Here is a 22,447-nt window from a genome sequence, read left to right on the forward strand (position 1 = left end):
TAGCTATCAAAACCGGTCCTAAACCGGAATTAACCTCTGAACCAAATTATAACATTACAAAGCTTTTATAAAAAGTTCAGTCTTTCATAAATCTAAAATTTTGTAGTGTATTTGAATTTTTTTTTTTCTAAAATAATGGTGTCTTTTCGAAATCATCATTGTAAGTTTGTAATACACTAACACTGAAATCAAAGTAAACATGTGATCTAAGTAACCATGAATATACATACTTTGGTTAAAAATAATTTAATCAAACCAAGATCAAAACCAAAGTGAACCAACATCAACAAGTATCTTCTTTTAGTTTTTTAACTTTATTAGTTTTTTATTCTAACTTTATTTAGCTAAAAAATTCAACAGCAACAGGCGAATAATTCATCATATAGACCAAATCACCTCTAAAATTCCAAGAATTATATAAAAGTAAATTTTGTTTGGCATTTCTGAAACAGGTAAAATAAAAAGATCACTTCTACAAAATCCACTTCTACTGTCTCTAAGTTAAGACATGTAATAGACAATAAAGACGCAGACATAACATAATAACTTGATAAGACCATTACTGATCTTTTTTTGTTTTTTGGGTAAATAGAGAGGGGGTCTCAAATAAAACGGATGTCAAAGGTGTTAGGATCGATCTGCCAAACATTCAAAGCTGCATATTCCTCCAAACACTCCTTTAGCTGAGCCTCGCTGTATCCCTGTTTACACACCCAAATAACTCGTCTCAGCGATTATCCACCTATCAGAATAACACGAAGATGAACAAGTAACTAACCTTTCTGGAGATCCAGTTAAGAGCGTTTGCATAGCTCACATGGGTCCTGTTAGATCTTGCAGCTTCGTCTCTTATGATTGAATATGTGTCTGATATCGCATCCAGTCCTGCTTTTTGTCTGTCATCCGCATACAGTGATATTTTCGACATCTGCATCAGTCTAAGCGCCTCATCCACATCACTCTGTGCTACTGATTCTGAGAATCTCAACCTTGCTAGTGCCTACAGAGCCAATAAAGCAAATATATTCACACTCAATAGACAAACTTGTTTACTCAAATTTGTGCCACAACTCCTACTTCAATTCCTTTATTTCTACTTACAGCGGATATTCGCAGAATGCTGAGGAGAGTTCTCACTGTTGTATAAGAATGCGGAGTATTTGATTTCGCTTCTTCTTGCCTGATGCTGGAATAAGCTGTTGCTATGTATTCTTCTAACTCCGCTGGTACGTATGGCGATAATCTTCTCGCAGCGGAAATGTATGCACTAGAGAACCAGATATGCTCATGTTAGAGCCTGTGACTCTGTAAAACAAGAGAGTGTTACTGAAGTGATTTAACTTACCGGAGAATATTGGGTTCCAGCGGCTCGAAGCCCAGCGCAGGAGATTCTTCTGTCTGGTGCACGTGAAGCACATGCTTAGCCAATTCAAGGTCGCTGTCCATATCAGCTCGATCTAAGATCAACCACAGTAGATCAAATCTTGAAAGAAGGGCTGGTGGAAGATTAATGTTTTCAGCTGGAGTTCTTCGCAAATCATATCTTCCCCTTCATAGCCACAAAAGATGCAGAGTTCAATAACCATTAGCAATGATCCCACACCTTTGATAAGTTTTTTATTCATGTCATAAAAGGTCAATTACCAGGCTGGATTGGCTGCGGCAAGAACAGCTGTTCGAGCATTCAAGGACGTGGTAATCCCAGCTTTCGCAATGCTTACAGTTTGCTGCTCCATGACCTCATGAATTGCAGTACGATCTGATTCATCCATCTTATCAAACTCATCAATTGCACAGATTCCCATGTCAGCCAACACCTGAAATTAAGCTTGTATCAATCTTCTAAATCATATAGCTTTTTAGCAATACATCATGTTCTAGGATATCTAACGTGAAGAATCATTGTATCTCACCAGTGCTCCTCCTTCTAAAACCATCTCATTTGTTACTTGATCTCTCATAACAGCGGCAGTTAGACCAACTCCACTGCTACCTTTGCCTGTTGTGTAGACTCCCCTTGGAGCAACATTTATAATGTGCTTGAGAAGCTGACTTTTGGCAACTCCAGGATCACCCATCAGACATATATGCACATCTCCTCTAATCTGCAAAGATAATCAATGAATGTCTTAATTTTAATTGTCTTCACAAATAATATGTTCCAATCAAGTGCAATGTGCTCTTCAATGGCTAAAATATGTGAACCCAAAATGTTAATAACAAATCTCCGTAACTCAATGAATGAAGACTGTGGACACTGAAAGTGGATGTAAAGAGGTAGAAACGATATAGTCGGAGATGAACTAAAGTAAGCAACTGCTTTCTAATCAGTGTAGTCTTTCTCATAAAAGATAGCAAGATGACAGAAGACTTCACCTTCATCCCATCCTTTAATTGCCTGTGAGGAGCACCCACAAGAAGGAGAAGCAAAGCTTTTTTAATATCTTCATGTCCATAAATCTCCGGGGCCAGTGATCGCGACAACTTATTGTAAATGTCACCATCCTCAGCCAAACGTGCAATCTGTTCTTCCTCATCTTTCTGAAACTCATATCTGTAGATCATAATAATAATTATAAAGATGCTTTCTGATATTGTGCACACACCATAGCTGCTTTGTAACTTAAGCAAATGCCAAAAACATGGAATAGGTTACTAAATCGGAAAATTTCATTAGTGTTGAAGTGTAACAATGCCTTACTCCTCATATTTCTTCTTGAAATGAGTAACAGACGTTGCTTCCAGATAGGTGTCCGCTACTAAGCCAGCTCGAAGTGCCTTAAACCCAGTGTAAGGAATGGGAAGAAAAATTCCTGAGAATTCAACAACGTCACCTGGTGATACCTGCAAGGGTCCAAGGAAATTTAAGAAATTAACAATTCCACTATAATAAATGACGCTGAAATCACAATATCCATAGATAAAATCCCAGTACAGCAATGGAAAAATTCCTGTTGAATGCAGGGAAGGTATTGATATAATTTTTATTATTGCTAAGCTGCACCATAAAAATGTTATTTACTTTGCATCTAATGAAGATTTAGGACAGTGTTCACTGTTTCCTTTCGGAGCTGTTAAACCCGTTAAGTAGAGTGTTTTGTTTTTTCAACAACTTTCAACATATGCCTTTAAATTGAACAATAACTTCTCAGTGGACTATCCTAAGCAATACAGCTATTGATTCCTAACGGAGAACAAATAGACTCCTATAGTAGCATGAGATAGAGGTCAAGAAAAGCAACCTTTCTTGTCAACTCTCCTCTTAGATGAACAGTCATCGACCTCGGAATATGCCCTTTAGGTACATGTTCAGCCAACTCTTGCATCTTAGCCTGCAAAATATTGTTTTTTTACTCATTAGTTTGATATCAGTGCATTCACATAAATGACAGTCATTGACCAGAACAGAACCTCCTGAAACTTTAGAAACTTTGAAGCTCTGAGCTGAAGGATGGGATTTCCGGCTTTGCTATTAACGCGACAGCGGCTGGAGGGGCACTTAAACAAAGGCATGAAGACTCTAGATGTAACTTCCTGATTTGGCAGGTAAAAGAAAGATAATCAGAGTTAGGAGTTAGCAAAATAAAAAAGAAACTACAAACTGGCAGGCATAGTTAAGGTACCTGGTAAATTTCATGACCACAATCTTCACATGTGTAAACAGCAACAGCCATTAGTGGCTTGACATCCGAACAGCGGGTCACAATACCAGATATTTTAACAAGTTGCCCAATGTGTGAAGCCTTAACCTCCCTGATGGTAGATGGCTTTACCTTTGAAGGAGCTTTAAAATAAACCTCACTGAATCAAAAGTAGATTCATTAGCTAACTCTTTTTTGAAAGAAAAATCCAACCTAAATTGAATGGATTCAGTCAAAAAAAAAAAGGGAAATAACAGTCTTCAACTAGGCTACAAGCGGTAATTCACAAACAATGAAAGATTCTCTCACACAAATAAACTAGATTACCAGAAAAAGCTACAAAAAGATTTAAGTAAACCCGACTAAGCTACAACAAATCAACTCAAAGAGCGTTGTGAACTTACTAAAATCTTTTAACCTCAGAAGGAATCTGCTGGTGCGGGTCAGAAACATCTGCATTATCAGTCCCAGCGTCAGCTCTCTGAGTCATGAGAATATCATGATCATCATCCGGAAATGCTTCAGTGGGTTCGGGTAGCAACTCGTCAACAGCAGCGGAGAAAATGGAAACATAACGGCGAGTGTTTTCAGTCAACCGTCCGAGAAACTCCTCAATATCACCCTCATACTATACAACAACATCAAAGAAATTAGTAACTTCATATCCAATTGCAACATCCAAACAAGAGATTTAAAAAAAAAAAAAACTCACATTGAATAAGTCATCAAGATCGACCGTAATAGCTCGAATCTTACGATTTGAAACCTCTTGCTACACAAATCATTAAATAGAACATAACTGAGTTTACTAATTCATTTAGATTGATAAATTTATAGAGTAAAACCCTAAATTACGGAGATTCGCGAAAACCCTAAATTACGAAGATTCGCGAAAACCCTAGAAGAGAGAAATTGATGGAAAGGAAGACTCACGAGAATCTCCATGTACTTAGATCCGCCATTAGCGTTGGCGTAATTCTCGAGAAATTGCTTGGCGAGCGCTGCAGGATGAAGAAAAGGTGAAAATCAAAACCCAACAAGAAGGAAAACAAAAGACGGAAGAGAGTATCGAGGACGATGGAGAGAGAGAGATTCTGACCTTTGTCGCCGTCGAAATCGTGGTCTTTCATGGCTGCTGAGAACTTGGGTCGAGTGAGAGAGAGAGAGAGAGAGAGAGAGGGACGAAGCAGAAGAGTGAGAGACGAAGGTATGAAGCAGTGACCGCGAAATTGGGCGGTGAAAGGGTTGTAAATGGCGACGAGATTTGGCGGGAAAATTATCGTAGATAGAAATGGCGGGGGGTAAATGGAGGGTCCAGATCTAATGATATTTGTGATCTATGTAATGTCGATAATACCCCTGTTAGAAATTTACAAAAAGTAAATAAAAGAGAAACTGTGGCTGCTGGTATTCGAGCCCAGGTCTCCACGGCCCCAACGTAGAATACTAACCGCTATATTACAGCCACTTTGTTGGTACGAATCACCTTTTACCTATTTATACATTCAAAACATCTAGTAGATCATTAAATAATATTAGCATCTATATGCAAAAATATGATAATAATGTCATTAAAATGAAGTTTACATTTAAGTTGATTCAAAGCATGAACATTTCATCTAATGGAAAAACCTCATTTTTTTGTTGATTTTTAAATAATTCACGAACTCTTGTTGGCTTGGCCTTATGATGCATAACGTTAAGTGGCGAAACAGAGAAATCATTAGGGCCGATGTAAAAATCGCAAAAATTGCTATAGGCTCTGTTCAATTTTTGAAAAATGGACCTTAATTACATATAAATTTTTTTCAAAGTTTTTTTTAGGCCTTAAAATACATGTAAATTTAGTATAGTCCCAATGCAATTGTTACACATGTCTATCATTGACCCTCGAAATTATTCAGGATTAATTAGCCGTTAACGAGATCTCGTTAATAGCAAAATAATACCGTTTAACCAGACCTAAAACCCTCAAATTAAAATATGATTCACATTTCCCTAAATCAGAAACTCTAGATTTGAGGGGATTTAGGTTTGATAAACGACGTTGTTTTCTTCTTAACGGGTTCTCGTTAATATCTAATTAAACTCGTGTGATTTTTTCATTTAACCATTTAACGTTATATCTCATAAAACTAAGTCAATAAAAATTCATGAATTATTTAATATTCAACAAAAAAATAATGAGGTTTTTTTCATCAGATGTTTTATGTTTTAAATTAACAAAAATATAAACTTTAGCATTTTAATGACATTTTTCCCATACAAAATTGTCATCTTCATCGTCCTCCATTCGTGAAAGCTACTTTGCTGTTGATTTCTTCTTTGACACTTGTCTCAAATCCATCGCTACGATCCAAAGCTATAGACTCTCTTTTTTTGTATTATTATATTTTAGTCTCTCTGTATACGATCGACTATGATTTGTATTTTTGCCTTCATAAGAACTTGCCAACTTGGTCAACATCATTCTTTAACATCGCCTTCATCTTAGGCGATTAAAATTCATGAAATAAAATAGCAAACACACACAAGTCTGATTCATTTTTTCCCAGTCTACAAAAAATCGTCACATCTTCTTCTTGTAAGTCTTCTTAATAATTTTACCTTTAAAAAAAAAAAGGTATTCCCAGTTTCTTCCGGAATATGTTTTGTGTCAACCTACGACGAAGACCATCATCACACACACTTTTGTCTCTATTCGTTTACTTTCTGTCTGAAACTAAAAGCTTGTTTTTTTCTTAAATTTCATCAATGTGTTAAAAACGGAAAATGCTCAGAATCCATTTGTTATTTAACACGACATTTGGCAATAAGGTAAAAAATATCTTTCTTTTTTTCTTTTCCTTGTTTTCTTCTGTTATGTAAAAAGTAGGATATTCTGATAAAATTCCAACGATCATTAAGATTTAAGAAGACGTGCAATGCCAACTCGGTATTAAATATGTATTATTAAAATTTTGTGTGTGGGAAACTGAAAGAGATAAGGTTAAGAAAATGGCCTCTTTTATTCTCAAACTAAAAACCAAACAATGATGCACCAAACACAAATTCACACGCAATTATCACAATTCTCAAAGTAGAAAACCTAACTCATCAAATTGAATCTAAGCCACGTGATTGTCAAGGATGCATAAGTAATGTATATACCTTTTTTTTTGTTTGATTGTCTGTCAGATTCTGGAATTTGAGTAAATACACACACAAAAAAAGTCAACCATTGCAGCAAAGTCTTTTAAGAAGAATCAAAGAGGAGGAAGAAAGAGAAGAAGGAAGAAGAAAATGGCAGGAGGATCGTTTGGTCCGAACGGTGTGGCAAAGGAGAGGGCAGAACAATACCAAGGGAAAGTGACTGGTTATGTCATAATCGCTTGCCTTGTTGCAGCCATTGGTGGATCTATCTTTGGATATGACATCGGAGTCTCAGGTTTTTTGGAATCCAATATCTCTGAAATCTGAATCGTTATCAAACAATGGCTGAAATGGGTTTTGTTTACAGGAGGAGTTACGTCCATGGATGAGTTTCTTGACGAGTTTTTCCATGCGGTTTATGAGAAGAAGAAGCATGCTCATGAAAGTAATTACTGCAAATATGATAATCAAGGGTTAGCTGCTTTCACTTCTTCACTCTACTTGGCTGGTTTGGTTTCAACTCTGGTGGCTTCACCCATCACTAGGAACTATGGGAGGCGTGCGAGTATTGTCTGTGGTGGAATCAGCTTTCTTGTTGGAGCTGGTTTGAATGCGGGAGCTGCGAATCTAGCTATGCTTCTTGCTGGACGGATCATGCTCGGTGTTGGCATTGGATTTGGAAATCAGGTTAGACAAGTTTGGTTGGTTGATTTCGCTATCATCTTTTATGAAAAGTTTTACCTGCTTTGGCGATAGACCAGTCTCATCTTTATGAAAGTAGGCTGCTTTGGTTTTGTTTTTCAGGCAGTTCCACTGTATTTATCAGAAGTGGCACCAACTCATCTCCGAGGTGGTTTAAACATGATGTTTCAGTTAGCTACAACTCTTGGGATCTTTACTGCGAATATGGTCAATTTCGGTACTCAAAAGCTTAAGCCTTGGGGATGGAGACTCTCTCTTGGTTTAGCTGCTTTTCCGGCTCTGCTTATGACGCTTGGCGGCTATTTCTTACCAGAGACTCCCAACAGTTTGGTCGAAAGAGGATTGACAGAGAGAGGTCGACGTGTACTGGAGAAACTAAGAGGAACCAAAAACGTCGATGCTGAGCTTCAAGACATGGTAGATGCGAGTGAGCTAGCGAATTCCATCAAACATCCTTTCAGAAACATCCTGCAGAAACGACACAGGCCTCAGCTAGTCATGGCTATTTGCATGCCTATGTTTCAGATCCTCACTGGCATAAACTCCATTCTCTTCTACGCGCCTGTTCTGTTCCAAACAATGGGATTTGGTGGCAACGCATCTCTCTACTCATCAGCTTTAACAGGAGCTGTTCTTGTTCTCTCAACATTGATTTCCATAGGATTAGTGGACAAATTAGGACGAAGAGCTCTTCTCATCAGTGGAGGAATACAAATGATAATATGTCAAGTCATAGTAGCAGTGATCTTGGGAGTGAAGTTTGGAGACAAGGAAGAGCTATCAAAAGGGTACTCAGTCATCGTAGTCATCTTCATCTGCCTCTTTGTTGTAGCATTCGGATGGTCATGGGGTCCTCTCGGCTGGACCATACCGAGCGAAATCTTTCCATTAGAGACACGTTCAGCGGGACAGAGCATCACGGTTGCTGTAAACCTCCTCTTCACTTTCATCATAGCTCAAGCTTTCCTCGCTCTCCTATGTGCATTCAAGTTTGGAATCTTCCTCTTCTTTGCTGGTTGGGTCACTGTAATGACCATCTTTGTCTATTTCCTGTTACCTGAAACCAAAGGAGTGCCGATTGAAGAGATGACTCTCTTATGGAGTAAACATTGGTTCTGGAAAAAAATATTACCTGCAACAAATCTTGAAGCTGATAACAACAATGACACAAACAGTTCTGCTTAAAAACAAATTTGATTCTGTTTTGTATGTGAAGAAGAAAGATTAGTTTTTTTTTGTTTCTTGTCTTCCATAAAGATTATATTGGATGAAAGAGATGTGATCAGAACAACTACAAACTTCAAAATCAAAAAACAAAACACAAAAGCCATACAAGAAGAGTCATCATAGTGACTGTTACACTAATCCAATACAGAGCACTGAGCAGAGCCAAGTTTTTTGGTTGTAATTGGAGCTTTGAGATCACATTGGCCATCTTCTTCTTCTTCTTTCTTCTCTGAGATAAACAAATTTATCTCACTTCACATGATCCTTCAACATATGCGCCTCTTAAAGACTGGTTGCAATTTTAGGGTTTAGTTCCCCCCCCCCCCCCCACAAATCTCTTCTTTTGGAGATCTAAAGGACGAGATCGTTCTTCTCCAAAAAACATGGGATCGGAACAGAGCTGGGAAGCGGCGAAATAGAGCAACCAGCTCCGGCGAAGATCTCCAATCGTTTAAAAGCTCCGATCTGTTTCCTCACAGTCTCTGGTTCAGGTCCAAGTCTATTAGTCGACGATACAATCAAATCAACATCATTATTCACCATCTTCTTCGTAACAGGTCGTCTTGTAACATCGCAGCTACTGTTGTTCTCCTTGTTGTTAAACGCGCTCAACGCCTCGCCGCGTTTGAGGATCTTGACTTGTCCCATCACAAGATTAGTATTCGCCGCCGGAGATTTGATCACCGTAGGTTGAGACGTCGTCGTAGGGATTCGCTTCCGTCGGCGAGGAGGAGCCGCTGTAGCACCGTCAGAGTGGCGGCTAAGGCAAGGATTAGGGTTACGGTGGCTTAGGGTTTGAGAAGAGAGAACCATCGCAGTGGCCATGACTGTAGAGATACTTTTTTCTTTATTATGAAATTAGAAACAAGTCTATCGAGGAAGGGAACGTTTTTATAATAGTTTAAGATCCGTGTGACTCGACCGACTACGCCATACGGAACCGATTATGATTTTTTTTTTTTACCCTAATTCAATCAAAGCAAATTAAGCCCGGTTTGTGAGCTTATTACAGTAAAGATTTTGGTTTAATTAAACACTAGAGTTTCTGAGAAAATGCATACCAATTTGATGGTTTTTGATTTACACTACGGAAGATAAAACAAGAAGCGGGAAAATTTGGCAAAAATCATGACACACTTTCTTTGAGTTAATAACAATTTTTAAGAGGAAACTGTGTTGTTGTTGTTGTTGTTGTGCTCTTTTGATTTAGCGAGTTTAGCTTGTATGAGTTTGTCCAAGATCGGTGGCTCCAGTGGAATCACATCAAGGCATCTCTCGGAAGCCGCAACGATCACCTGTTATTACAAATACACAACAGAGTCCGAGAGTGAATGATGATCAGTTGCAAAAGCAAAACGAAGAAAAGCAAAAGAAGAAGCTTTAGGCGCGTTAATCACCTCGTCGAGCAAGAAATCAATTGCAGCTTCGTCCTCAACTGTTTCCTTCAAAGGAGCTTTCAAGAACTGAATGTCTAACTGAATCTGCTGGAACCCGCTCCGGTTAAACGTTTGGAGCCGGACATATTCTTGCAAACTCTTCAAACAGAGTTTCACTGTTGTTGTAACAACTGATTCCTGTAAGTAATAAGCATCAACAAAGATAATATATCAGGAGATGACAGAACGTGTGTGTGTTTGATCAAACTAAAAAGGGAACCTCTATTGTTTCGTATTTATACCTGGGTAAATTCAACCTTGGTGAATATTTCTACTTTTTGCTTGAACAGTTTTGCAAGATGTGTCTCGAAAAGCTGACTACGAGCTCTCTGTGAATTCGACCGTGTCATCTTATCGTTATGGAGTGTATTACTTCGTGATGAAGTTGTAGTGTTGCTTCCGTTGCTGTCTGTTCTCTTGTGCTTCCGGAATGTCCCTTGAGGTAAAACTTGTTTCACTTCTTTACCAACCTCTTCTAACTGTGAAGCAGAAATCCACAAAAAATATGAGTTATTGCATGTTCTTTAGTTATAAAGATTGAGGAAGAGAAGAGTTGTCCTCAAACCTCGTGAAGAAACATATCGACATACATGTGAACCTCTCGTGGCTCCTTGTGCTGCAGAATATTTAGAATCTTTAGAAAACAATGACTGATAACATGCTTCTCTACCAAGACTAGTCACATGACAACCGCGATACCTTAACCCAGTTTGGTGTCTTGAACCTTTTCCTCAATAAAACAGATATCTTCTGTGTTCTTGTGTCTATGTACTGAAATATGAAATGATTTTAGTTAGTTGAAGTTAAGTTTCTGTGACGACCTCAAGTTTTGGAGTTTATTTCATACATGCTGGAGAAGCTTCTCGCTGGCTGCATGGAAGACCCGGCATAGTTCTCCAGGAATAAAAGCAGGTCCATTCTCAAAGGCTTGGGAATTTCCACCAGAGAAGGAAGCAGCTATTTCCTGAATTCGCATATATAAAATTTCTCAATTCCGCTACCGATGTGGTTTAAACTTTAATTATCAAACCAGTTGTACGACTTGTTACCTCAGAAACTCTCGGGATGACCTTTTGTTCGACGAAGACAGAGAGCTGCGCCAATACAAGGATGAGACCAGCATGGATTTTGTCACTCGATTTTCCCTCTACCAAACCTCCTTCAATATCCTTTGATGAGCTAGTTTTTCCAGAAAGTGCTAGAAATTGAGCTTCAAGTGACCTGAAGAAGTCTTGAAATCCATTCTGAATCCAGCCAATGATTAAGTCCTTCATCTTGACAAATATTCCAATGTTTTCATCAAGAAGCTGACGGAAGTCCTGAAATGATTAAAACAAATATAAGCGTTTGGGCATGGAATTTGTACAGAGGAAATGACGAACCAAATTAAAACATCATAATAAATGACAGAAGAAGGAATACCTGGAATATATCTGTGGTGCCTTGTATCCCTGCCTTTTTACTAGCTTCTAGGACAACCTTCAAGACTTCCTCCTCTACTGCTTCCTTTTGGTTGATATCGAATTTTAAGATGGTATCTGCCATGTATAGACATTAATCTACTCTTCAGATTACTTAAAGGCCATGTCACAGAACTTATTATGAATTATTCAAGCTACACTCATCCTCTCCCTTTTCCTATACTAAGAAATTTTGCATCAATAGAAATTAGGAAACAGCAAACCTGATATATCCTGTTGAAGATGAGAAAACGTCCTTGCAACGAATTTCTTAACAGTGACCTGGGCAGCCTGAAATGACGAGCACTAGTAATCATATACAGTTTTACACATCATAGCAAAAACAAAGAGCCACATAAATTAACTGAGGTCAACCTCTGCAGATAAATCAGAGAGTTCAGCCTCAGGTAGCACCTCGTCCATAAGTATCACATCTTCCCATATGATTCCTATGTCCAACATAATTCAGATGAGGTATACAGTTATTAGACTGATTTAATCAAAGCTTTCGAAGGGAATGGAAAGCAACATACATAGGAGACAATGGTACAAGGAAAAACACTGTACTCACGAAAAATTCGAAGAAAATCTGCTGCAGAAACCCGCTTTCTTATATATAGCTCCAGGTTCTCAAAGTGCCTACATATGTGTCAGAAATAACGCAGGTTAGACACAAACAGAGTTTCCGTTTATGGATCAATGAAAAGTGCATTACATTGCAGTTAAGGCTTTCGCGAGTTTAAACAGTCTTTCTTCTGAGTCGGGGAATATTTCTCGATAAGCACGCATGGCCTCAGAAAATCCACGCACAGCATCCTATGAGAAAAAGGGGGCAAACATTTGGATATTGAAAGTGCACAAAAAAGTCTGACAGAAGAAAGGAAGTAAAAGAAAAGAATTCTTAATATGATTGCTATTGAGAACATTCACTGAAATGCAGCTACTGATATTCAAAGTGCTTAGTAATACACTCAGGTTTACTGTGTTTCAACTAGCAATCATCAGAAGCACAAAACAAAAGGAAGCGACATACTCCATGTTTACCTCATGAATTTTAGCAGGAAGTTGCTCATTGCTTTCCGCATCATTAGATGAATCATTGTGCTCCGCAAGTAAACTTGCTTCCTCAGGCTTAATTTGAAGACCATCAAGAGATTGTTCCAGCTTTTCCAACAGTTTGTCCTTTAAGCTATCAACCTGCAGGATATCCAAAGTTATGTCACAACAACCAGTGATCCGTGTAAGAAATTAAGAAAACACTCCACTTATATATATAAAAGAATACAAACATTAGGAACGACTAAGTAGCTCCAACCTTCTCCCAGATAACAGATGATTAACAAATTAAACATCACAAATAATTGAGCTAAGAGAAAGTACTAACGGGGACATCCAGCTGCTTAAGAAGCACTGCAGCTTCAGCTCTCGCCTGTATGGATTCTGAATCTGAAAATAGCTTTGTCTGTCAAACAAGAAAAATTAAGTTTCTCACATCAAGAATTTCAAAGAAATACAAATACAAATTCATGAAGACCAGTTATTTGTTTATATGGTTGATAAACAAAAAGGTATTAGTGTAGGCTACTAGGACCAAAAGCTACACCTGCAAGTTCTTTATGATGATTTCTATAGCTTCTTCTGAAGCTCGTCTGCAGTCTTGGAATGATGTATCACCATATACCTGAACAGAAGGAGAAATTATTGTTATTAAAGAGAAATTATTATCGCTAAAGATAAGTATATATATATATATATATATATACTCTGGAAAAAATTGCCCCAATAACACTGAAAGGGAACTATATGGGAAATTTAATTTAGGACAGATATAAACCTTGAGAATTGGCATTGCACCAATATAGAACCTGACAGCATCGCCATAGGTTTCTGACTTGATACATTTTTGCAGTCTTGCAGGTAAATCATAGATGAACTGTTCTTTTACAAAAATAAGTTTTGAGTAAATTCACAATAGCAAGCAGCATACCACTGGTTTAATAATTAGGTGACAACATGGCAACTAACATAACACAGTATATAAATGAGCCAGCAGCAAGGATTCTACACACCTGAACTTTACGAAGAAGATTACGTGTCCGGTGCAGTTTCTCTATATGTTCTCTTTTTTCGAAAAGAGAAGTATTAACCCCATCACTCCTTGATTGCACTGACATTATCTGCAGGAGTCACTATGGGTTAGAAGTTCATACCATAATAAAAGCTAAAACTAAATGTTATTCCAAGTATTCAAAACACCTTATGAAGAAGCTGGTCCATATTGCCTTCCATCCCAAAAATATTACTCTTCATCCTACCAGGTAAAGAAGCAAATGTTTTGATCATAACCGGTGTGATCAAATCATACACAAAAAGTGTTGAAATGTTTACGAGAATCACACACTTAAAACCTGAAACGATCCACGACTCATTACAAGTACCTTTTGATGGTATCTGTAGCACTGATAAACTTATTGTAATTTTCATAGACTAGCATTTGCAAGTCTGTGTCAAGATTTTTAATCTCCGCAGCCATTTGAACATGTCTTTGCAGAAGCACCTCCAGATTCGACTTTTTAATCTGCAAAAGCCAATAAAACCACCAAATCGTGGCATATTATTTCTCAATCAGTCACTCTCGCTACTGTCACCATACTTAACAGAAACCTCATAAATCCAATTGAGTGAGGAACTATAAACCTCACAGAACTAAGTAAAACTAAATTTGGAAGAATTCTCATACGATTCTAGCATATAAAATAAACAAAACCAGCCAGGGGAAATTCATGATCAACCACCACATTGATCCGTATATGCACACCCAATCAAAATTCAAGAGTCCTCTACAAACACCTTGCACTGTAAAGGGCACAATTCAAAGCTACCAACTATTTTCAGGCTCCATAAGATACTAGTCGGATCTAAACCTAACTTTGGAAATAACTTCAGTGAATCGAAATACTGAATAATTTATAACAATTCACAAGCTACTGACGCTTGTGTGGTCGATTCACGAATAATCTCATAAAAAGGGGAAAAGAAAACGAAGACTAACCATGAGATCCATGTACTGATCAGCATCGAATGAAGTGCTGTTGATGTTATCGAAAGAGGCGCTGATCGATGAACCACTTGTCGAGATTGAAGGATCCGGTGCGTAAAAGCTCGACAATAGATCTCTCATTCTCTTCGCCTTTTCGTCCATCGGAGCTGCCTCCGTAGCCATTGGGTTCCTTCCTTCCTGCTTCTTCTCGAAGACGACGAAAGTTCCTGTCACCGGAAGCCAAATTGAAATGCAAGAAGATGGTGGATCCGACTAAATCAAGTGTAGGTGGTCACCTCACCATCGATGCGATGTGAGAAACTTGGAACGGAGCCGTATCCGACTCGAACTATGCCTACGTTGGTCCAAGGTGTGTTTTTTAAAATCCGTCCCTCGGAACTCGTAAAACCGGAAACCGGTTTAGTGGTCCGGATTACTTAATAAGATTACTGGTTTACTTACTCTGCTGTGTTCGATTTAGCTTAAATCACTTTTATTCGTTTAATAATTAAACCATCCACATAGAGAATGGGATGTTAAGGAAATAATTAGAGATCGAAAGATACATTTCCATAATTGATGATATGAGTGCTTTGAAGAAGCGCCGGTCTGTAGATACCACAGTCCGGTTGAAAGATTAGAGACAACCAAACCACTCGTTAGGAAACTTGAATTCAGAGTGATTTGTTTAGAAATTTTGACAATCTATCCCGACATAGTCCAGATTAGAGCTTCCATCTCCGAGTGTAGAAGCAAAAAACTCCAACTCAAACATCTCCTGTTCAGTGATTAGTAACTAAATAAATAATTATCATTACTGGACTCTGATTAACCAAAGACAACACTATTGTTTTTGATTGGCCTGTCCACCAAATAAAATTTTACTTATTGACCCAAATAATAATACATACATAAATTGTTTCATCCCCTATATCAAGATAAATTAAAAATCTCAACACTAATTTAAAATATAAGCACAGGTCCCAGATTCAATATCATCTCTCATGATCTATATTTTAGTTCTAAACGAGGCTCTTATTTTACATAGTCAGCATTCATCAATGAGACTGGTGCTTTCTGGCTCTTCGATGAGTAATGGCTGAATCATCTTTCTTGGATCCTTCAGGTTTGCGAGCCCAAGCTGGTGCTTGGTCTGGTCCATATCTGTAGTCATAGAAAAGCTCCTCACTTGCTTCTATTCGTTCGTTCGCAAAAATTCCCACCCTGTGATCTCCTGCCACGAACATTACCTACAACACAAACAAAGACCCTTAAGTTTTTCTTGTATACATAATAAAACTCTTTCCACATCAAGAATGATATATTTACAAATATTATAGACACAACTGTCGTTCGACCATAATTTACAAAGCTAGATTTTGATCATTTGTTTTCTTTAGTGCTATTCGTGCTTAGCTTTGTATACAATGCTACTCTCGCCTCTAATTTTTAGGCCCTTTATTATTGATACTAGTCTTTTCCTACTCCTAGTAAACATTCTAACTGGAACTTCTGAATAATTTAAGTGACTAAGAATCAAAAGAGAAGGTATAACTACTAAAAGATCATGTGGTTTTTAATACCAAAACTGATATGAGCAAGGAGCTTTTGGTACCTTAGCGTAGCAATTGGGTTTTGCTGAGTGATTGGCAAATTTCAGCTTGTCTCCTTTGCGCTGAGCATCCAGGACATACTGCAGATATAGAAAACAAACTTATAGATACGAAGTCCAAGAGGAATACATCAGATAGAAGGTAAGAGATTTAGTCACCTGATCATTCAAGTCAAAGAGGAAGGACGAATTTGCCCGGTCATATATTTTCCCACGCTTATCTGCCTCACGGTGTGATATCAATTCGCCAGTGTATTCTCCGAGATATTCATTTTTGCTGACCGAGTTCTGATGATCAGATGAGGATTAGATTACTTATAGATAAAGAGAAGATGTATGAAACAATAGTTACTGAAAAAGAGATTAACATGATTTACCTTTAGAAAAGCACCCCATCCAGCAACATCAGACTTTCCCAATAGGATCTGGTAAATATAGTACAAAAGAAATTAGATTTATTAACAATGAATGCATTTTTTGTGTGGTAAATACATGATTTAATGACGGCGTTATACCCTCTGTTGTTGCCTCAGGAGAAGTCTCATATTTCCGCATTGCCCTTCTCCGCGTCTTGGTGCCTCACCAAGAGAACCATCTCCACAACTGAGAGTAAATAAGAAAGTCTTTTTAAATTACTCATCAAATAGTAGATATTCGATTTATATTTCACATCAAGAGATCTGGATTTAAACTGATTACCTAACCCAGCAATTTCTGCAAACATCTGGATCGCATTCTCTGCCAGCAGCAAAGCAGGGACACTGCCTGCTTCTGCATTGACTCTTGGCACAATGACATCCTCGGAAACGATTCTTGCAGCTTTTTGAGCACCTGAATTAAAATCAAGGGACTAGTATAAGAAGATCCTCTATTACTTCATTTGACTTGGATTTGTTTACATACCCGCAATATTTCTCGCAGCAAGTTTCATTAGTTAGACAAGGGCAATCCTTTCCACACATTGACACGCATCCACACGGCGTGTATTGTTTACAGGACTGGTTTTTGCCACCGGCTATTCTTTTCCAGACAGATGGATGACCAGCAGACTTTGTAGAGTATTTCAGCTTTCGGGTTTTGCCTTTTCTACGGAACAATCTTGTCCTTGGAGGCACCTCATCATCCTGTCAAGTAATGTATAAGAGAGTATTATAAACTAAAAGATGATTCAGACAGACATGGCATGAGTATATCGAAAAAAAATCTCAAATAAGATAATCACTTGTTTAAGCCAACGAATAGGCAACTATCCTTTTCTCTTGCCCAATGCAGTTTCAGGGAAATTAAGTAAAAAGATTGGCTTTTCCAGATCAGAACTTTTTCTGTCGGTTTAGATCTCTAACTCTATCAGTCTGGCAATCTAACTTTCTATACACCAATACGCAAAGTGGCAGAGACTATAGAAAAACTGAAAAGAAAAAAGAACCTAGGAAAATCAAGAGCTTACATCATTCCCTGGGTCAGTCCTGCCATCATCCAACAGCAAATTTGGGGTGCCAGATCTTCGAAAACATGAAACTTCGTTTTCTCGCATGTAACTGGACACATCTAGGCATGTCTTCAAGCCAGAAAGCAGGTTTCTTGCAATAAGACAGCTGTAACAGCATGAACAACCATACTAGATGTTAATACATGTTAAGTGTTTGAAGATAATATTTTACCAAGATCCAGTTTACCTGTTTCTCCCAAAGATTTCGACTCCCTTCAAGTAAAGATCCTTCTCAATAGGCTTCCACTCTGTAGATGGTTGACTTGTCTCAGACTTTTCTAAAATGGTTATTGCTCCATTTCCACTAACATGGTCTGGCTGACAAACCGAGGAACCACCATCATGGACCAAATTGTCTGGAATAGGCTCAGCTACTTTTGCATCAGTTCCTGAGTCTCTATCTACTTTATTGGTATCACGTGTTCCACCTTGATCACTCTTTGTGCTATCGAATGCCTGATCTAAGCTAGGGAAAGGATTGACAAATGTTATATTTGTATCCGAGGCTGCGGTCTTCTGTTTCTTGTTTGATGAACTAGACAGATAATTGGAGTCTTCGAGATTCGGGACCTCACGCTTTCCCCTAATTCCATGGCCATGGGCTACACCAGAGGATGAATCTAAATTCATGGAATCAATATCTGTCTTTTCAACTTGCAGACTGACACCACCAGTAGCATCATGAAGGTCATCAGAAGAGACAGCCTTGCTGCCTTCCTTTTCTGAAGCTTTCTCTTCTGTGTTAGATGCAAAATTACTGCTTGCTCCTGGTACTTCTCTGACCGCCTGCAGATAAAACCATTAACATAAAAATGATGATTATCCAAACTCCTGAACAAAAAGAAACTCATACATTAATAAGACTATGCACTCGTACAACTATGATGAAAGATTACTCCTCTAGCAAACATTTACATACTAAACCTCAAACCTAGTACAGAATACTAATCACATCAATTCAGATCTCACTGCTCAAATATAGTTTATTGAGAAAACGCACTAAAATGAAAACTGTTTTTCCTTAGCTACGAAAATACTCGTCTCTGTGAGTGTTTAAAGAGACATAGAAAGATAGACCTGGATGTAACAATTTTTGCTGCAGAGGATCCTATCACCTTCATAATCAGACCAATAAGGCTGTTTTTCACTCTGTCAACCAAAGTCCTCTGTTATGTTGAAACATTAGCAATACTAATCAAAATAAAGACTGATTCAAGCTTACAGCACTAATCAAAGGCTGAGAACATCCATGCAGACGACAGTCAAACACCTGTTAGAATAACAAAAGAATGATAAACATGATTAACAACAAATACTTCGTAACACATGATCTCTGTCACAAAGGAAAAATTCCAAGTACCAGGCAACGGCGGCAGAAAAGATTATCAAAAGAATCTAGAGCAGCACCAAGGCCCTTTTCTAGAGATATTCCCAGCTTCAATCCGGAATTAGAAAAGCCCTCAACATTATCCACATTCTTCAACTTGAGCTCATCGTATCTTTCCTGCATCAGACAGGAAGTCAAACACCATTAGCGAAGAAGAATAAAAAGACCAGAAAAACAACAAGAACAAGATGACTAAAACTACACCAGAATGTCTGAAGCATCTACGCTGAGGAACTGACAAAGAGCATCCTGCACTTTCTCACCCATGCCATACTCCTGCCCAATCGACCTGCCAATTCAAGGTACTAAGAAATTTATATATAGCATGAGATAAATTTCAAACTTACTGCTAAAGAAAAGTCTTTAAAGAATGAAATTTGATATAACTACGACAGATTTCATCTTTCTTTGATTAATAAATTCCACCCAGGTACTTCTTTCCTCAAATATTAAGATAAGTATCACAATTTGCCCCCAGTAAAGAATGTGACAGTCCATGATTCAGATCCTCTGCAAAAAACTAACCATATAACGGAGTCTTCACCCTCGGAATATTCGCGTTTTTCCTCCTCAGGTTCTGGTTCTTCCTCACTATCGCTGCATATTAGTGTCTCACCACCATGGTGCTCATAGTAGATTTGTCGTCGACCAACCACAGACTGATCTTCAGCCATTCTTTGATTTCTGCATAATTATGAAACTTCTATACTCAGAAAAACAAACAACCACAATTGCACTCAAAACAATGTGATGATAGCTATAGACGAGAATGGCAAAAGAAAAGTGCATGCCTGTCCAAAAATATCCAGGTAGTGTATGGCGGTATCCTCTCAGCAACCGAAAGCTTAACACTTGCAGAGATAACATCCTTAGTAGGAACATAGTCTCTATCTCCCACCCCATGAGAAAAACCATTCAACTTGCAGAGTGGAATCTCCATCCTCGAAGAAAACAAATTGATATCTCCATTGTCCCCTGATGAGGTAGCCCGGTTCAACGCAGCGGACGAGAGAGGAGTGACATTGGCATCCACTTTCTTTCTATTAGCCTCAAATTTCTCCTACATTTCCATGAAAATAATCAAAACCAATAAATGAATTCATAAATTGGTAAAAAAAAAAAAAAAAATCAGAAAGAACATCATGTATATAGAAAGGTCACTTACTTTAATAGACCTAGCTCTCTCTCCTTGAATTTTCCTTTTAAGCTCACCCAATCTGTTCTCCAAACCCTCGAGACTAACACCATCATCACCATCGTCATCGTCATCTACATGTGACTTCTATTAAGAAGCCCAACAAAAGTGTAAACATTCAAAACGAAATCAACAAGGGGAAAAAAAACAAACACTAATTAGGTCAAGCGGATATACACACGAACAATTCAATCAGATGAAGAAAAAAAAAACGCGAGTGAGTGATCATGCGAATACGAGCAAAATCAGATATAATTCCAAACAAAGTAAGTATGGAAACACAAAAAAAAAAAAAAAAGGAGATTCAAAAGGTAAATCTGACTACGATTCGTTCGGAGGAGTCGCTATCTTCCTTCACCATTGATGCGTCCTCGAGCTTTCCGCTACTCTCTCTCTCTCTCTCTCTCTCTCTTAAGAAGGACGAACGAACGGAGTGTGGAACTGGGAAGGGGGGGTTACAATTACAATTACAATTTACAATACGAGGGGAACCCACACGCGTGTGTATGAATACTGCTTATACGTGTGCATATTAATTATTATATTTCCTTTATAAACCAAAAAAAATAGTTATATTAGAAACTTTGCTTAAGGGACAATTAATTTATATTTTGTGATAATGTTTTGTATCTAGCCTAGTATCATCCGCGAAAAAGAGGTGAGATACTGACTACTGAGAGGGGTTTGGCACGAGAAAGTTGCAGCCCTTGGATCCTTCTATGTCATTCCGCGTGCTTATTCCCAGTAAACGAGCGTTTCTGAGCGTTTTTCTCTGACACCAAAAGAGTTAACGTTACTAATTTTATGCATAAAATAAAAATATATTTTTTTTTTGTCAAACAAAAAAAAAAATATATATATATATATATATAATAGATCTTCTTGTCTAATAATACCTTCTCTACATATGATTTATATAAAGGGTAAACATCAACCAGCTCAAAGTTTTACATTCGAGATCATAATTTAGATTTTTTTTTGTTTGAAAAAGATATTATGATTGTGGTAAACACTTAATTATTTAACCAAATAATAAATATATATATATATACAAAATTTCATATCTTATGATTTAAAAAATTACTTTAAAATCTACCGTTATTCAAAACTTATTGATTTAGATTTTAATTACTTTTAGGGATTGTAGAAGATTTGAGAAGATTTGTTTAATTAAAAATAATGAAAATTTATTGGATTCTAATTTATGAAGATTTTTGAAGACTTCAACAAAATCATTAAAAGAGAATAAGTGAAAGATTATTAAAAATTGCTAGAGAGTTTTGTTGATTAATTTTCTAAAATCTTGTAAATTCCTCCAAACAATCCCTGTATTTTTTTGATATTTTTCATGACTTTATTTTGTAAAGAAAGTGTCTAAAATCATGAACCAATAACATAATAATTGAACTCATTAACAATTCTAGATTCTTTTATTTTAACACAAAACTTTTAATGACTTTATAAAAGTCTGAATCCAATAACCCAAATTTGTTAAGATTTTAAATGACTTTTTACAAATCACAAACTAATAACACTAAACTTTAACAGAGTTTAACAAAATCTTGATCTAATAACAACAAATTCTACATAACATTTAAAATCTTTAAAACTCTATTCAAATCTCAAACCAATAACCCCACTTTGAATCCAATACCACCCCTAAATCATATCAACTTCCCTAAAATCATCAAAATCATTTAAAATCTCATGAAAAGGGGTGTATTCAACTTGACATTTTAAGTGATCTGTGTAAAATTTACAAATCTTATGTTACTAAATTATAGATTTTAAAAAAGTCTATTAAAATCCATTATTATTGAACTAATAATTTAAAAAATCTACTTCAAAATCCATTGTTATTCAAAATAGTTTGTGAATTTGGATTTTAATGACTTTTAGTTTTAGGGATTCAAGAGGATTTGAGAGGATTTGTTTAGTTAAAAATAAATCTCATAGTTTTATATGAGATTTGAAAGAATTTTACAATAAATCATATCAACTTTCCTAAAATCTATCAAAATTTCAAATTTACTAAATCCCATAAAATCCTCCAAAATCATGATTTCAATTCACCCTAAATGATTTTAGGGAAGTTGATATGATTTATTATAAAATTCTTTCAAATA

At 37.1% G+C, this 22,447-nt stretch overlaps 5 protein-coding genes across 7 annotated transcripts; 1 reads left to right on the forward strand and 4 right to left on the reverse strand.

The window, feature by feature from the left end:
• Nucleotides 1-413: 413 nt before the first annotated feature.
• LOC104737579 (DNA replication licensing factor MCM7-like) lies at nucleotides 414-4,928 on the reverse strand. The gene is made up of 15 exons (XM_087482117.1): nucleotides 4,741-4,928; nucleotides 4,575-4,642; nucleotides 4,354-4,413; nucleotides 4,046-4,269; nucleotides 3,624-3,801; nucleotides 3,412-3,534; nucleotides 3,243-3,332; nucleotides 2,702-2,844; nucleotides 2,377-2,554; nucleotides 1,914-2,105; nucleotides 1,645-1,817; nucleotides 1,346-1,549; nucleotides 1,102-1,267; nucleotides 779-1,000; nucleotides 414-701 (listed from the first exon to the last, which is right to left on the reverse strand). The coding sequence occupies exons 1-15, from the start codon at nucleotides 4,769-4,771 to the stop codon at nucleotides 603-605; spliced, it is 2,151 nt and encodes a 716-aa protein (XP_087338243.1). The 5' UTR covers nucleotides 4,772-4,928; the 3' UTR covers nucleotides 414-602.
• A 1,833-nt stretch (nucleotides 4,929-6,761) lies between these two features.
• Nucleotides 6,762-9,527, reverse strand: LOC104737580 (uncharacterized). Its single transcript, XM_087482703.1, has one exon. It carries the CDS (start codon nucleotides 9,525-9,527, stop codon nucleotides 9,054-9,056), a length of 474 nt encoding a protein of 157 aa, XP_087338829.1. The 3' UTR covers nucleotides 6,762-9,053.
• LOC104737581 (sugar transport protein 7) lies at nucleotides 6,924-8,748 on the forward strand. The gene is made up of 3 exons (XM_010457788.3): nucleotides 6,924-7,068; nucleotides 7,141-7,460; nucleotides 7,578-8,748. Exons 1-3 carry the CDS (start codon nucleotides 6,924-6,926, stop codon nucleotides 8,658-8,660), a joined length of 1,548 nt encoding a protein of 515 aa, XP_010456090.1. The 3' UTR covers nucleotides 8,661-8,748.
• Nucleotides 9,528-9,744: 217 nt separating the features above from the next.
• LOC104737582 (vacuolar protein sorting-associated protein 51 homolog) lies at nucleotides 9,745-15,112 on the reverse strand. Its single transcript, XM_087482702.1, has 20 exons — nucleotides 14,651-15,112; nucleotides 14,037-14,176; nucleotides 13,855-13,909; nucleotides 13,668-13,775; nucleotides 13,433-13,531; nucleotides 13,202-13,279; nucleotides 12,983-13,060; nucleotides 12,643-12,795; nucleotides 12,314-12,414; nucleotides 12,170-12,237; nucleotides 11,974-12,047; nucleotides 11,823-11,889; nucleotides 11,561-11,676; nucleotides 11,188-11,457; nucleotides 10,986-11,102; nucleotides 10,838-10,909; nucleotides 10,704-10,754; nucleotides 10,381-10,617; nucleotides 10,100-10,276; nucleotides 9,745-9,997 (listed from the first exon to the last, which is right to left on the reverse strand). The coding sequence occupies exons 1-20, from the start codon at nucleotides 14,819-14,821 to the stop codon at nucleotides 9,863-9,865; spliced, it is 2,367 nt and encodes a 788-aa protein (XP_087338828.1). The 5' UTR covers nucleotides 14,822-15,112; the 3' UTR covers nucleotides 9,745-9,862.
• A 376-nt stretch (nucleotides 15,113-15,488) lies between these two features.
• LOC104737584 (histone-lysine N-methyltransferase EZA1-like) lies at nucleotides 15,489-21,340 on the reverse strand. 3 transcript variants are annotated; one of them, XM_010457792.3, is made up of 19 exons: nucleotides 21,218-21,340; nucleotides 20,996-21,093; nucleotides 20,647-20,869; nucleotides 20,292-20,408; nucleotides 19,918-20,186; nucleotides 19,652-19,810; nucleotides 19,331-19,415; nucleotides 19,100-19,243; nucleotides 18,962-19,009; nucleotides 18,817-18,888; nucleotides 17,927-18,525; nucleotides 17,698-17,845; nucleotides 17,154-17,374; nucleotides 16,950-17,081; nucleotides 16,766-16,853; nucleotides 16,628-16,675; nucleotides 16,410-16,538; nucleotides 16,254-16,331; nucleotides 15,489-15,888 (listed from the first exon to the last, which is right to left on the reverse strand). In XM_010457792.3, exons 3-19 carry the CDS (start codon nucleotides 20,680-20,682, stop codon nucleotides 15,697-15,699), a joined length of 2,565 nt encoding a protein of 854 aa, XP_010456094.1. In that variant the 5' UTR covers nucleotides 20,683-20,869; nucleotides 20,996-21,093; nucleotides 21,218-21,340; the 3' UTR covers nucleotides 15,489-15,696. The 3 variants fall into 3 exon arrangements, with proteins under 3 accessions (XP_010456094.1, XP_010456093.1, XP_087338830.1); XM_010457791.3 differs by having other exon boundaries at nucleotides 20,644-20,869; XM_087482704.1 differs by lacking the exons at nucleotides 20,996-21,093; nucleotides 21,218-21,340 and having other exon boundaries at nucleotides 20,292-20,405; nucleotides 20,644-20,823.
• Nucleotides 21,341-22,447: the final 1,107 nt, after the last annotated feature.

This window comes from Camelina sativa, chromosome 13, assembly GCF_030686135.1.
Source record: "Camelina sativa cultivar CO46 ecotype springtype chromosome 13, ASM3068613v1".
Lineage (NCBI taxonomy): Eukaryota > Viridiplantae > Streptophyta > Magnoliopsida > Brassicales > Brassicaceae > Camelina > Camelina sativa.

Bases quoted from the DNA above. Each gene is read 5' to 3' on its own strand.
- LOC104737580 (XM_087482703.1), bottom strand. From the start codon at position 9,527: ATGGCCACTGCGATGGTTCTCTCTTCTCAAACCCTAAGCCACCGTAAC.
- LOC104737581 (XM_010457788.3), top strand. From the start codon at position 6,924: ATGGCAGGAGGATCGTTTGGTCCGAACGGTGTGGCAAAGGAGAGGGCA. The intron at 7,069-7,140 runs GTTTTTTGGAAT...TTTTGTTTACAG, and splicing joins ATATGACATCGGAGTCTCAG to GAGGAGTTACGTCCATGGAT. The intron at 7,461-7,577 runs GTTAGACAAGTT...TTTGTTTTTCAG, and splicing joins GCATTGGATTTGGAAATCAG to GCAGTTCCACTGTATTTATC.
- LOC104737584 (XM_010457791.3), bottom strand. From the start codon at position 20,682: ATGGTGAAGGAAGATAGCGACTCCTCCGAACGAATCGTA. The intron at 20,409-20,643 runs GTCAGATTTACC...GCTTCTTAATAG, and splicing joins ACTCCTCCGAACGAATCGTA to AAGTCACATGTAGATGACGA. The intron at 17,375-17,697 runs GTAAGCTCTTGA...ATTACTTGACAG, and splicing joins GGACTGACCCAGGGAATGAT to GATGATGAGGTGCCTCCAAG.
- LOC104737579 (XM_087482117.1), bottom strand. From the start codon at position 4,771: ATGAAAGACCACGATTTCGACGGCGACAAAG. The intron at 3,802-4,045 runs GTAAGTTCACAA...CTTTTGATTCAG, and splicing joins TCTGAGGTTAAAAGATTTTA to TGAGGTTTATTTTAAAGCTC. The intron at 3,333-3,411 runs GTTCTGTTCTGG...AATATTTTGCAG, and splicing joins AGTTTCTAAAGTTTCAGGAG to GCTAAGATGCAAGAGTTGGC.
- LOC104737582 (XM_087482702.1), bottom strand. From the start codon at position 14,821: ATGGCTACGGAGGCAGCTCCGATGGACGAAAAGGCGAAGAGAATGAGA. The intron at 12,796-12,982 runs GTTAGTACTTTC...GATATCCTGCAG, and splicing joins TTAAGCAGCTGGATGTCCCC to GTTGATAGCTTAAAGGACAA. The intron at 11,890-11,973 runs GTTGACCTCAGT...TCGTCATTTCAG, and splicing joins TCTCTGATTTATCTGCAGAG to GCTGCCCAGGTCACTGTTAA.